The sequence below is a fragment of the Colias eurytheme genome, chromosome 29, assembly GCF_061535395.1.
Source record: "Colias eurytheme isolate Ceu_HAF_F1 chromosome 29, ilColEury1 Martin Lab GWU primary, whole genome shotgun sequence".
NCBI classification, from domain to species: Eukaryota; Metazoa; Arthropoda; class Insecta; order Lepidoptera; family Pieridae; genus Colias; species Colias eurytheme.
The window spans coordinates 6005144-6020026 of NC_143008.1; the positions used below are offsets into that span (position 1 = coordinate 6005144).

The 14883-nt window shown below is 35.1% G+C and overlaps 1 protein-coding gene across 1 annotated transcript in view; it reads right to left on the reverse strand.

The window, feature by feature from the left end:
- LOC149896304 (unextended protein-like) overlaps window positions 1-14262 on the reverse strand; it is a 33125-nt gene extending 18863 nt beyond the window's left edge. The window contains exon 1 of the mRNA XM_090117836.1: window positions 13884-14262. Within this exon, the coding sequence (XP_089973962.1) occupies window positions 13884-14251 (368 nt within the window). The 5' untranslated portion in view covers window positions 14252-14262. The remainder of the gene's footprint in view (window positions 1-13883) is intronic.
- Window positions 14263-14883: the final 621 nt, after the last annotated feature.

Here is a 14883-nt window from a genome sequence, read left to right on the forward strand (position 1 = left end):
AAATATCATGAATGTTAAAAATAGTGTTTTTTCTTAATATGTGTGTGTATGTATTATCTTACAAGTGCAATGTATGATACATAAAGACATTTTAAGTTTGAAAAATCAGATGTTTTGCGCGAAGTGACAGTAGTACCCACCTCAACGCTTCGCTTATGAGGCGTGCAAAAACTATTAGTTAGGGTCGTTGTTGACAATACTTTAATTCTTAAATAATAAAATGCGTCATACTCAGTTATAAGTGCAAAGCTCCACTTTCAAATAGCAACCAACAACATATCATGTGATATTATTATAACAAGTCACATTTTCCGATTAAAATAAGCGCAAAGCTGCACCTCGAAACAGCATTCGATATCAAACGTGTCATAATTTGGTTCAAAGTAAGCGCAAAGTTCCACCTTTAAACAACACAAATCATAACAAGCAATTATTATTAAAAAAACAAAATACCCGACTGCACACGCATACATATTTTTTTAAAGGGAAATTTAGAAAAAATATTATTATGTCTTTATCCCGTGGGACTTTTAGGATAAAATGTATCCTATGACACTCCCGTAATCAAGACAAATCTAACGATACCTCATACATCAAAACCCATCAAGCCGTTTAGGCTACAGGTGGTCACAAAGGAAAAGACATACATACATACTTACATACACTCGAAAAACATTACCCTCCTTCTTTGGTAGTCGGGTAAAAATGCGTCCAAAAGTAAATAATTTGGAAAATCCAAAAGTGCACGCCTCATAATTTTTTTTTAATAAATATTTATTAATTATTATTTTTGTTTATTTAATAACAATTAAACCACATCGAATCAGACCCTGAAAAATGAAAGGGTTCTATTCCTGAGCATACTCAAGCGTAAGAGAAAAATACACACACATATTAAGAAAAAACACTATTTTTAACGTTCATGATATTTTTGATGTCAATTTTGTTATTTAAACTAGTTAAAAAACAGTTTAAAAAAGTTCTGTCTTGGACGTCCGTGTGTCTGTATGTGCGGATCCTTTTTCTTGTTAACACGATAGCGACCGAAATACTTTACTAATCGAGTCTTTTTTTTTCTCTTACGCTTGAGTATGCTCAGGAATAGAACCCTTTCATTTTTCAGGGTCTGATTCGATGTGGTTTAATTGTTATTAAATAAACAAAAATAATAATTAATAAATATTTATTAAAAAAAAATTATGAGGCGTGCACTTTTGGATTTTCCAAATTATTTTAATTTTTATCTAATTACTAGGTCACCTGGATAATTGCTCTTGTATCTAGTTACATACTTATGAAAGACTAGCTGTTGCCCGCAGCTTCGCTTGCGTGGAAAAGATAAATTTTCATGGTATAAGTTTTCATCCCCTATTTTACCCCTTTAGGGGATGTATTTTCTAAAATCCTTTCTTAGGGGACGCCTACGTTATGACATCTACCTGCATGCCAAATTTCAGCCCGATACCTACGTCCAGTGGTTTGGGCTGTGCGTTGATAGATCACTATATCAGTCACCTTTGAGTTTTATATATGTACTAGCGGTCCGCCCCGGCTTCGCCCGTGGAACATATTTACGTTTTCTCTACATAAAAACCATCCTCGGACTTCAAGGAATATAATAAAAAAAGAATTAAGTATCGAAATCGGTTCAGCCGTTCTCGAGTTATGCGCTTACCAACACATTTTGCGATTCATTTTTATATATAAAGATATAGATTATTTTTGCGTAATATTGTCTAATGTCTTCCTCATATCTCATTACCTTTTGGTGTTTCTGTCTTAATTTTTCTTTACTAACCTTTTCACCTATGACAAAATGGAGGGTATGTTTTACGACAGTATGTCTAAATAATTTTTGCTGGCTGTTTTAAGATTTATATTAGGTAGTTGTTATGAAACTGCGGCATTCTAGGCTTATAGTATAAAAACAAAAAAAGAGCATGTGTGCCGAGCGCACGTGGCAGAAGTAAAACTTCTTTGACAAGATTCAAAGATACCAAAATCGTCGCCTTATTCCATAACGTGACGGTATTGCCATGACGCGACCTTGAAATTTTACTCTCAACGCGCCTAATGAAGTTCACTTCAAAAACTTTTATCTAACATTGCTTTTACTATTAGGTACAACATTATTCATTATCCATACTTATATTATAAATGCGAAAGTAACTCTGTCTGTCTGTCTGTTACTCAATCACGCCTGAACTACTGAACCAATTTGCATGAAATTTGGTACAGATATATTTTGATACCCGAGAAAGGACATAGGATAGGTTTTATCCCGGAAATCCTACGGGAACGAGTCTTTCTCTGAAAACGCGAGCGAAGCCACGGGCGGAAAGCTAGTTGACCTATAAATTTAACTCCTAACCATTCTCCTAACCAAAAAAAACAATATATATATATATATATATATAACAAATACATATATAAAAAAACAATATATATCACCAATGTCCTAACAAAAAATCGAATGACAAACAAGTGACGTCACGAACCGCCCACATGCGCGTGCGCACATTCAACTCAACATTCATTGTGCAAAGTGATTGATTACTGCAGATGACTGATTTAATTTATGCTGTTGCTGTTGCTAGTTGTTAACCACGGCTTCGCACGGAAATTGATATGAGAATAAGATGTTTTTACAACGGTAAAGTACCTTATTTTACCTCCTTCCTACGTGATTCTGTTACAAGATCTTGGGTTTTATCCCCAGCAAATAAAGTTCTAGTCGTTGTTGTAAAATATATTTTCTAATATCTTTACACATATCTTCTAACTAGCAGTGCCCCGCGGTTTTACTCGCAGTGCTCCGCTCCTGTTGGTCTTAGCATGATGATATATAGCCTTCCTCGATAAATGGGCTATCTAACACCGAAATAATTTTTCAAATAAGACCAGTAGTTCCTGAGATTAGCGCTCAAACAAACAAACAAACTCTTCAGCTTTATAATATTAGTATAGATCTGTGATAGTAACAGTGACAGTAAGAACATTGAAATGCCTGACCTATACACCAGAAGGAGACATGGGACTTCACTTTAAACTGTAACGATTAAATACAACAGTTAGCTGTTATCACATTTCTGCAAATAGTCTTACACACGCTTTCCTCAAAATCGTAACCAGGGACAATTTACCATACACATTTCCGGTTCAAACGTTGACGCAATGACGTCACTATTACAGATTGACGTATCGTCTATCCTCATTTCGCAACAGTAAAATAATTATAATCTGTGACGACACTGGCGCTGTGCCGAGTCTGCGCAGACTGTGTTTATGGCAACGCCGCGGCCGCGCAGACGGCGGAATGGCGGCCATGTTGGATTTTTACGACTTTTTTTATTGTCCTTAATGATGAGTCTATGAATTTTGTTTATGGAGTTCTGGATGGACAATTAAATTTATTTGTGGAATTAGTCATCGGAGTTTTTGGGTGCATATTTTGCAATATATCCTAATCACTACATAGTATAAAACAGTCGCTTTTTCTGTCCCTTTGTATGCTTAAATCTTTAAAAATACGCAACGTATTTTGATGCGGTTTTTTTTAAATAGATAGAGTGATTCAAGAGGAAGGTTTTAGCATATAATTTATTAGGTTTAAGACAAAGCGGGCGATACCACGGGCGGTAAGCTAGTAATATTATAAATGCGAAAGTTTGTGAGGATTGATGGATGGATTTGTTACTCTTTCACGCATATACTACTGAACCGATTACAATGAAATTTGGTATATACGTAGCTGAAGACCCGGGATAAGACATAGGCTACTTTTATGCCGGAAATCTCACAGGAACTATGCGGGTTTTTCTTTGAAAACGCGGGTGGAGTCGAGGGCGGAAATCTAGCTGTATCATAGAATTTGCGTTCCATGCTTTTAAAATCACATCACTATCTCATATTTGCCAAGGGCTCGTTTCAATGATGTTCCAATCCCTCCCTAGAGCGATTCTTTTAATAAATCGAGTTCATTTGATCGTAGTTTGTCACGCAACGGCGCATTTCCATTAACTTATGAATTACAGAGAGGTCAGGGCTTTTGGTATTTAATAATGGTTTATATTATCTATTGGAACTTATTTTTGGGTTAAATGATAATGTTCGTAAATGATCTATAGTAATATTATAAAGCTGAAGAGTTTGTTTGTTTGTTTGTTTGAACGCGCTAATCTCGGGAACTACTGGGCCGATTTGAAAAATTCTTTCGGTGTTAGATAGCCCATTTATCGAGGAAGGTTATAGGGTATATATCATCACGCTACGACCAACAGGGGTGGAGCCACGGGGGTGAAACCGCGCGGAGCAGCTAGTTTAAAATAAGACCCACGAGGTAACATTTAGGTACTGTACTAATTCGTGATTTAGTAAAAAATATGTACATTACATTATCCTTCTAATATTATAGATTCCCTAAACCTATTTTGGTGATACTCGGTAGCGATAAACTCAAACATTCATTTATTCAATTAGACTACTATTTAGTAGCACTTTCGAATCGTCATTACATGAGTATTTTTAACATTTACCACCGATTCGGAAAGCAGTATCTATGGAGAAGAATCGGCAAGAAACTCCATAGTTGCTCTTTTAAATTATGTCAATATTACATAATAAGTAACTTATATACCTTATATACCAGAATAACATAGCATAGCATTATACACACTAGCAATGCCCGCGGGTTCAGTCGCTATTGAATCAGCGCGACACAGCCGAATAGATACAATAATTCAATATTCTTTATTTGGAACAAGAAACAAAGTGTACATAAACTTAATAATATGCCGCAAATTCTTTTGCAGTATTCGAAAAAAAAAGTTTACAAAATATGCATTAATGATATTCTGGTTATTACTAAATAAACATTACTAAATATAAATAACTAGTGGTCCGCCCCGGCTTCGCCCGTGGTACATATTTAGTATCCTATGTCCTTCTCCTGGCTCTAAAATACCTCCCTGCCAATTTTCAGCTAAATCGGTTCAGCCGTTCTTGAGTTATAAGTGGAGTAACTAACACGACTTTCTTTTATATATATATTATAGATATTAAATTTGACACCTACCCTAAAAATTATACCAAAATAGGCACTTACATCCAACGCTTACATCCTATCAGCTATCAGCCAATGAAAGTGACATATTTAATTAATAATTTAATCATTTGTATGCTAATTGCTTCTTCAATAGTGGGTATGATAAAAATAGCTGTAATTTTAACAAATATGTATCTACATTCAATTTTTTATATATCTCGGTGGTAAATAATTTATATACAGTATTACCTACGTAGCAACTATTTAGAGATCTGTCGTATTATGACGATTAATTAGAATGCGAATCTTATAAGAAACCTACCTATTTAAATAGCTACATAAATTTTTGTATATCAAGTAGAAAATTCGTTATGTTGCCTCTCCGTGGGAGCACCCTGTATATATATAAATTTTATTTGCGTTTGTGATCTACATTTTAACATTCGAACCAAAAATTATACCATTTATAATCTACCCATCCTGTATATTAAATCCACACCAAAACAACAGCCTGTATATAAATTTCCGACCTATGATCTATTTCGCTTTCTGCAGGCAGATTGCCAAGATGCTAACCAAGCTACTGCCAACTCTTACTTTTAATTCAAGTGTCACTATGCGTAGGCGCAGCGTATGAAAATATTTAACGTTTAAAAATATTCCCTCCAGTTACGTTTTTAAATTAAACTAGCGGTCCGCCCCGGCTTCGCCCGTGGTACATAATATTTACGTTTTCTCTACATAAGAACCATCCTCTTACTTCAAGGAATATAATAAAAAAAGAATTATCGAAATCGGTTCAGCCGTTCTCGAGTTATGCGCTTACCAACACATTTTGCGATTCATTTTTATATATAAAGATTATTTAACTATATATATACGTTGGGCTATATTAATGAGAGAATACACATTTGATTGTATAAATGTAATGTAATTAGTAAAAATTATTATTTTTTACACGCTTTATATTAGCTTCACCTGTATGTTTGTAACCGACTTCTTTGGGCGCGATTTTGACCCACTTTAAACGGCCAGATTTCGTTCAAACTTTGTAGATTTATTGAGGACCGATGACAATACACTAATTTAATAAAATTTTAGTTCGGTTTTCTATAAAAAGCGTGTTTTTTAGTTTTTTAAACTATTATTATTTAATGAGGTAAATCTAAATGGGACTCCTCTTTACAAACTATAACTACTAATAAAGAGGTTAAGTTTCTAACTTTTAATTTTAATGTTACTAGTTTTCAGCCCGCAGCTTCGCCTGCATAACTAGTCAAATAAAAGCCCGCATAGTTCCCGTTCCCGTGGGATTTTCAGGATACAATCTATCCTTTTTACTTTTTCAGTTCTCAAGCGAACGAATTTCATCCAAATTCGTTCAGTAGTTGTGTCGAGAAGAAGAGTCAGACAGACAGAGTAACTTTCGCATTTTTATTGATTAAAATATTGGGTTTCGTTTATATGCTTGTTAGAATGTAAGGCGAAAGCCACACTATTCAAGGGTGCCTAGGTATTAATTGTTCCCGGTCAAACCATGCGAAGTCGGATCAACCGCTAGTTTTAACTAACTTTGATCTCGTTTACTCTTCAAATTAAAACTATGACGTTATCATAGGTTAATATTAATTGATCTAACATTGAATAGCGATGAATCGTTTTGTTGTGAATGACTAAGCTTACACGTTTCTGTGTGCAAACAATCACATTCCCAAGTGTCAGTGAGGTAATATAGACAGACAAACAAATAAATAATTATAAACAAAAGATTTACTATTGAGAAGATGGATAAATCAGTGGAAAGGCGTAATTACAATTCTTATTTTAATCCTGCTTAAAAAATCATAATATCATCATCAGCACGTTCCCAGTGCTGGGACATGGGCCGCCTATGAGGGTACAGGCCATAATCCACCACGCTGGCCAAGTGCGGGCAGATGTCACCATGTCGTCGACCTTATTGATTCTTCGACGATATTACACAATTTGACTTCGACACATAATTAATTCATAATTTAATAGTTAGGTACATTAGTCCGAGAAAATTAGTAAAATTAGCGGAAATAAATCGTGTAGTTTTGAAAATGCTATTCCTTGACATGTCCAGATGATCATATCGAAAGTCCTCTAAAGTGGGGAGTGAGCAAAGGGTGTAGGGGTGGTTCAAAGGACCCTTTTTAGATTTTTGCTCAAATAAAGTATAAAACCTGCACAAATACATGTCTCTATCATCAATTTTCATTCTTTAATCTCCAAAACGTCCAAAACCATCAGACTTATAGCCCTAAATATAACAATTATCTATCCCTTTTTATCCACAATAATTAATTGTCTTTACATTTTTAAAGAAATACATTACCTTTGCCCTGTTAAGTGTTAATTAAATATTCAAAGAATTTAATAAGAAATACGATAAGTTATCATGTTGTTTGCTCAGTTTTTGTCGCATTTTTATAACACTTCACTTTATTTGTTTTTATATGATTATTATAGTTTACTTTATTTTAACCATTTATTTACTGTTACAGTGTTTTTATCTTTTAAATGATTGATGTGATTTATTAGGATTTTTTATTCTAACATATTTAACAAGCTGCGCCCCCCCGTTTTATCCGCATTGCTCCGCTCCTATTGGTCTTAGCGTGATGATAAATAGCCTATAGCCTTCCTCGATAATTGGGCTATCTAACACTGAAAGAACTTTTCAAATCAGACCTTTAGTTCCCGAGACTGGCGCGTTCAAACAAACAAACTTCAGCTTTATAATATTTGTATAGATTTACACAGTTTTCTTTCCGTATTTCGTTTTGTCATTGGTGTCATTTATATAGGCTTTGCATGTATTACAAGGGTTTAAAAAGATATTTATTACTTACCTAACTACTTGGCTCAACGTTATTGGGTGTAACATAATCTTTATTAGGTACAACAAATAATAATCCAGATTGATTGGGAGGAATCCTACTGATATTATAAATGCGAAAGTTTGTGAGGATGCGTGTGTGTGGGTGTGTTTGTTACTCTTTCACGCAAATTCTACTGAACCGATTGCAATGAAATTTAGCACACATATAGAGTAACTTGGATTAACACATAGGATAGGTTTTATCCTGGAAATCCCACGGGAACGGGAACTAAGCGGGTTTTCCTCTGAAAACGCGGGCGAAGCCGCGAGCGGAAATCTACTAATCTATACTAATATTATAAAGCTGAAGAGTTTGTTTAACGCGCTAATTTCAGGAACTACTGATCCAATTTGAAAAATTCTTTCGGTATTACATAGCCTATTTATTGAGGAAGGCTATAGGCTACATATCATCACGCTAAGACCAGCAGGAGCGGAGCAATACGTGTAAAACCGTGGGGCACAGCTAGTATATTTTATGAATAAAGATTTGGTGACTACTCCAAATATTTTTCTCATCTTGTATTGTTTGCGACTGGGCGTCTCTAACAATTGAATAAATAAGCCCCAATTTAATTTTAATTGGTGAGCGTGTGTAACTGGCCTAACTATACTCAAACTCAAAGTTATGTGTCGAAATATGTCTAGAGGTCCGCCCCGGCTTCGCCCGTGGTACATATTTCGCAATAAAAGGTAGCCTATGTCCTTTCTCGGGTATCAAAATATCTCCATACCAAATTTCATGCAAATTGGTTCAGTAGTTTAGGCGTGATTGAGTAACAGACAGACAGACAGAGTTACTTTCGCATTTATAATATGTATTAGTATGGATGTATCTCTTGTCCCTGTTTTGCACGGGTTAATAATCACTAGGTATTTACTATTTATATAAATTTTCGCTTTCCGCCGTCTGTGCGTCTGTATGTTTAGATCTTTAAAATTACGCAACTGGTTTTGATGGGATTTGCGGGTGAAGCCCTATAGCAAAATTATCATTTAAATTTGAAATTATAAAAAAATGTGACGAATTTCTGCTAGCATTCGACGCATCAAGGCTACTTTCTTCAAAAAAACCGGTCAAGTGCAAGTCGGACTCGCGCACGAAGGGTTCCGTACCATGGGGACCCCCCTTAATGTATATATTTTTTAATTTTTAGTATTTGTTGTTATAGCGGCAACGGAAATACATTATTTGTGAAAATTTCAGCTTTCTATAGCTATCACGGTTTATGAAATACAGCCTGGAGACAGACAGACAGACATCGAAGTGCCAGTAATAGGGTCCCGTTTTACTGGTTCGGTACGGCACCCTAAAAATCAAGGAATGCTATAATTGTCTGTTACTCGAAAAACATTTCGGAGCCGGATAATAATTCGTCGACAATTTTAATGCAAAATAAGTGTTATTCTTGTTAACTTTCCTCAAAGCAAACTCATTTATATTCATAGTTGAAATTATGACTCATGGAAAACTACGGGGATTCCACTTTGAGTATAATAAAACTTTTACAGTTTATATCTAGAACTAGCTTCCGCCCACGACTTTGTCCGTGCATCCCCGTTTTTCCCCGTTCCCGCAAGAATTTCGGGAAATCCTTTCTTAGCGGATGCCTACGTCCTAACATCTACCTGCATGCCAAATTTCAGCCCGATACGTGAAGTGGTTTGGGCTGTGCGTTGATAGATCACTATATCAGTCACCTTTGAGTTTTATATATATAGATATTATCATGTATGACTTATGTTATAACTTATAATTACATATTTATGTATAAACGAAGTTTTTACGTCTCTGTTCAGTTTTACAAGAGTAAAATCAAAAATATTTTACCTACCTTCTGTGAAGTAGTGTCAGAGTATATATGTACCTACTAGAGGTCCGCCCCGGCTTCCCCCGTGGTACATATTTCGCAATAAAAGGTAGCCTATGTCCTTTCTCGGGTATCAAAATATCTCCATACCAAATTTCATGCAAATTGGTTCAGTAGTTTAGGCGTGATTGAGTAACAGACAGACAGACAGAGTTACTTTCGCATTTATAATATTAGTATGGATTTGGTGCAAACTGTATTATGACCTCTTATTTCCAGACAGTTTACGCCGTGAATTGAACTGACTGGCAAATTCATATTATGATTGCACTAACCATGGTTGTTGCGATCATAATATGAATTTGCCAGTCAGTTCAATTTACGGTGTAAACTGTCTGGAAATAAGAGGTCATAATACGGCCCCATAAATAAAAAATGTAAATAATGTCTCTGGACAATATTCCAGAGGTGGCGCGAACACCCTGTGATGGCGGGTGCCTTTAAAAAAAATACGGCCCCAGAATAGCTTTTTTATTATAATGTTTACATAACTATTAATATACATATAACATTAATATATAAACAGATCATTTAAGTCGTAACATACGATTACGGCTTACTAGAACCGGTCATAATTTAATTATATTAATATATTTAATTAACAACAGTTAAAAATAACTACAACTTTACGTCAACTAATGAATTTTAAAAATAAATAACGCGAAATCAATCTTTATTTGCATATGTCAATCACGTCATAACGGCTTCACCGTTATGAATGTAATTTATAAGGAAAGAAACATTTAGATGATACGAATGAAATAATGTTTATTCGGCGATGAAAAAAGTAAAACCGGCCAAGTGCAAGTCGCACTCACGCACCGAGAGCTCCAAACAAACCTATTTTTTATTATGTTGTTACCTTAAATTTATGTTTTTAGCCATGATTCCTTTTTCTGTGCGATAAGGCGTTGCTTTTGACAAAATTTCAAGACTCCTGTGTTCACGGGAAGTACTCTGCACTCTGCAGGATTTGATTCCCTTACGAATGTCGAAATTCTCGAAAAAATGCAACACAAACGGCTGTATCTTTTGATTGCGTTGGCTTATAAGTTTGATTTTTTCACAGCATCAAGGGACCGTGGACTTCGAGTATTGAATATTAATATCAACTTCATACCTCCACGCATTCCTGGAGAAAAGGTTCTTGACTCTTGACTGACAGACAGACATACGGATAACAAAGTATGTACTTTGTTATCCGTATGTACAGGCGAAACTAATATACTTACGAGTATTCAAATACAAAACAAGCGTCTACGCGAGCAAAACCAGGTCACACAGCTAGTATATAAATAAGAATGTTTATCAGTGACAGTTGTAATTAGTGTCTGTTCGCATTCCAGGGATCGAGTTGGTTACAGTCTGAGAAACGATTTAACTGACTGATAAAAGAGGGGTATGGTTCTTCGAGTGTATGTATGTGTAGGTATGAGTAGAGTGTATTTGATAGATTTTAGCGTAATTGAGAGATGTATTTAATTGAAAAGTGATACTGGTTTCATCAAAATGTTGAAAAGAAAATGGCAGATTTTTAGCGCAACAATGTTTTTTAGGGTTCCGTACGGAAAGGGTAAAACGGGACCCGCATGTCGGATTTGCGCCACATTGCGACATGACGTTTTTTTATATGTACTTATAAAATTTTTATGGTACATTATTACTGTATATTGTACAATATATTATATAATATTTCAGGAACCCTACCCTTAATAGTAAATACGGGAACCTATTACTGTGACGTGTGTGTGTGTTCATCAGATACAGCCTGATAACTGACGGACACACGTCAGTTATCAGGCTGTATCTGATGAACTATGATAAAAACATTTGAAATTATCAGAGATTGCGTACTTTTGAAACCGATATATACCTATAACAACAAGTAATAAAAAATCACGATCATAAATTTAAAATGGATGACACATTTTCTTGCAGTTATTCTATAACTGGTAAACGCAACCCAGTGTCGCGAGACCGACTCGCACTTTACCAATTTTCAATTTTATTTAACTGCCGATGCATAAACGACAGTGTAGGTATTTAATAAGTTTGTGTGTGTGTCTGTCTGTGGGATCGTACCTCTCGAACGGATGAACCGATTTGGAATTTTTTTTTTGTTTGAACGATAAATTAGACAGGTTACGTTATTATTAGCTAAGTTCTTAGGACTTAGATCATTAAATCTAAGGCTTACTTATATGAAAATCGGTCAAATAGGTATATTTCCGCCGCCGCAAATTGGTTTTAAAAACTTCAATTGAAGTAGATAGGTAGGTAATAGTTTCGATGGACTATAACTAACTAGCTTTCCGCCCGCGGCTTCGCCCGCGTTTTCAAAGAAAAACCCGTTCCCGTAGGATTTCCGGGATAAAACCTATCCTATGTCCTTTCTTGGGTATCAAAATATCTATATACCAAATTTCATGCAAATTGGTTCAGTAGTTAAGGCGTGATTGAGTAACAGACAGACAGACAGAGTTACTTTCGCATTCAGTATGGATTAGGTAGGTAGGTATAATATGGTACGGGAGCCAGGAACAGATTTTATGACCAAGTTCCTCTCAAGCGGTAATTAGTAAAATGCATCAAAGTATAGTATTATGAAGCCTCGTGAACGTCAGCTGGAGCTCGGTTGGGGGGAAGAGCGGTTGTAGCCTCCCGTATCAGCTGACGGTTTTTCCACCAAGATACAGCCAGCTGACCTATATATTTATCCACAGTTACATATAAGCTATCATCAGGTAAATTTTTGTTTGAGGGGAAATCACGGAAAATAAATTTTTCTTTAAATTTAACTTTCATGTTCGAGACACCAGCTGACGTATAATACACCATGTTGTAACCAGCTGATTATTTTTTTTCGTTGAGATATTGGGTTAGCTACAATTTGACAAATTTTTAGCTGAGAGGAAATGAATGAATGAATGTATTTTTTTTTCCTACGTGCGTGGGAGGCTACAACCGCTCACCCCCCCAACCGAGCGCCAGCTGACGTTCACGAGGCTTTATAATACTATACTCTGAGGCGTCTGACGAATTATCTCTTGAGAGGAAATAATTAACCAAATTTGCACCTGGCTCCCGTACCAATACGTTTAGGGTTCATAGGCAACCTAGACTAGGATACTCTGAATATTATATCCTTGTAGCAAGGTATATATACGTGTATATATATACGTATCTACCAAGTAGGTACCAACTTTCACATTTTAAAAATAATTTACTAAGAACATGGGTTGCATTTCAATCAATATGCTCGTTGATTTCAATTCACGCATTTTAACAGTTGTCTTGCAATTTAAAAAAAAACTGTAGGTCAGCGTACTCCGGCACTCCGCCCTACCAACTTTAAAACTTTTTTAGTTCCAAAACCGCTTCGAAATCGGGTCTTAATTTAAAAACCACTGGACCATAGCGTCCATTTACTGTTATACTTATAGTACCTACGCACTTTTTCTGTATTCACTACTTACATATAGGTAATATTACCTACTTCATATTTTACAGTTACGTAACTAATAGTTAGGTACCTATTCAATCAAAAATTAAAATTTCAAGATTCACTTGGTAGAAATGTTCGCAGTTATTAATTTTTAACCGTCTTCAAAAAAAGGAGATGGTTCTAAGTCAGTTTAATTGTATTTTCAAAAAAAGGCAATAAACTAATGCGTCTTGATAATAACACACAGAGATAAAAACGACAAACATTGTTTTTAGTTAAGCCACGGTATTGAATCATACGTGTTGATCAAGTTTTCTATTTATAAAGTTATTGTAATATTATTTGAAAGTCACCTACCTCCCAATGAAAATTCAAAATACCAAAAAAGGTTAGCGTACCAAATGTAATAATTATAAAAATAAATATGTCAAGCTACCCACGATAATAACCTCGTAATTATATGAATCACCACTTAACAAAATTGCATTGTTATTTGAATTGATTTGCGAATAAGTTAAGCCTAGCTCTTAGTCATCTCTCAAATGTGAGATCATGAAACAATCGAATTTCGTAAAACCGCGCTAAAAGTTAACACAAATAAAAGTTATGAAAACTCACTCTGGTAGTACGCGGCTGATGACGTCACCGCCGACCAAATATAATCCAGGGCCCTCATGATACAGAACACCATCACGCTCCACACAAAAATACAACTTATCGAAGACAGGTACAGTCAAATCGACAAAAACATTCGACTTTTCAACCATAAAATTATCGGAACACACATCACCACGATTCTTAACTCGGGAGGTTAAAGACCATTCACGCAAACCACCAGACACTTTTATGCGATAATTACAATTGAACTCATCGCACAATGCGTTATCTACGTCCACCGATGTTATCCATGGCGACACGGCGAGCGTGTTTATTAAAAATAATAAAAGTATTAAACCACTAGTCCGTAACACACGCACAGTCGCCATGACACACGGAACGCGAATGAAACGAAAAATGAAAGGGACGGGAATATCGATTATCGATTCACATTGATTCCGAATCGAGTTGCAACTCGAATGAATGTTTCGATTTATTTATTATCTGTTGCGTATAGACCATAGCGTGTCAAAATATCAATAATAAAAAAATTGCGAGAAGGTAAATTTTCTTATTAGACTCTTAAGTGCTTTTCTAAGTTGATTCTAATTTGAAGAGTTATAACCACGAAACAATATTACTTACCCTGTGTTTTAACTTCTTAACTATCGAGTTATGTTTTATATTAATCGATTCAGTTATGTTCATACACAACACTAGTGTTTTTTAAAGTTGTCGTTAAAATAATCTTCATTTAAGATTAGAGATAATAAACGATAACGTTTGTAGGTTAAATTATGTAAACTGATTAAATACAATGTCACGTGTTGGATTTGAATTTAAAACATAGTTTATCTGGAGACAAATATGCAAAATCCCAAGTTTTAAAAGCTGATATTTTAAGTTTTGTTTGTAGTGTGTAACTATTGTGTTTTTCCTTTTGGGAGTTTGCGTGTGTGTTTTTAATCCAGTAATTCAATAATTATTATTGAATGAAAGCTTCTTATTGTATATTATATTT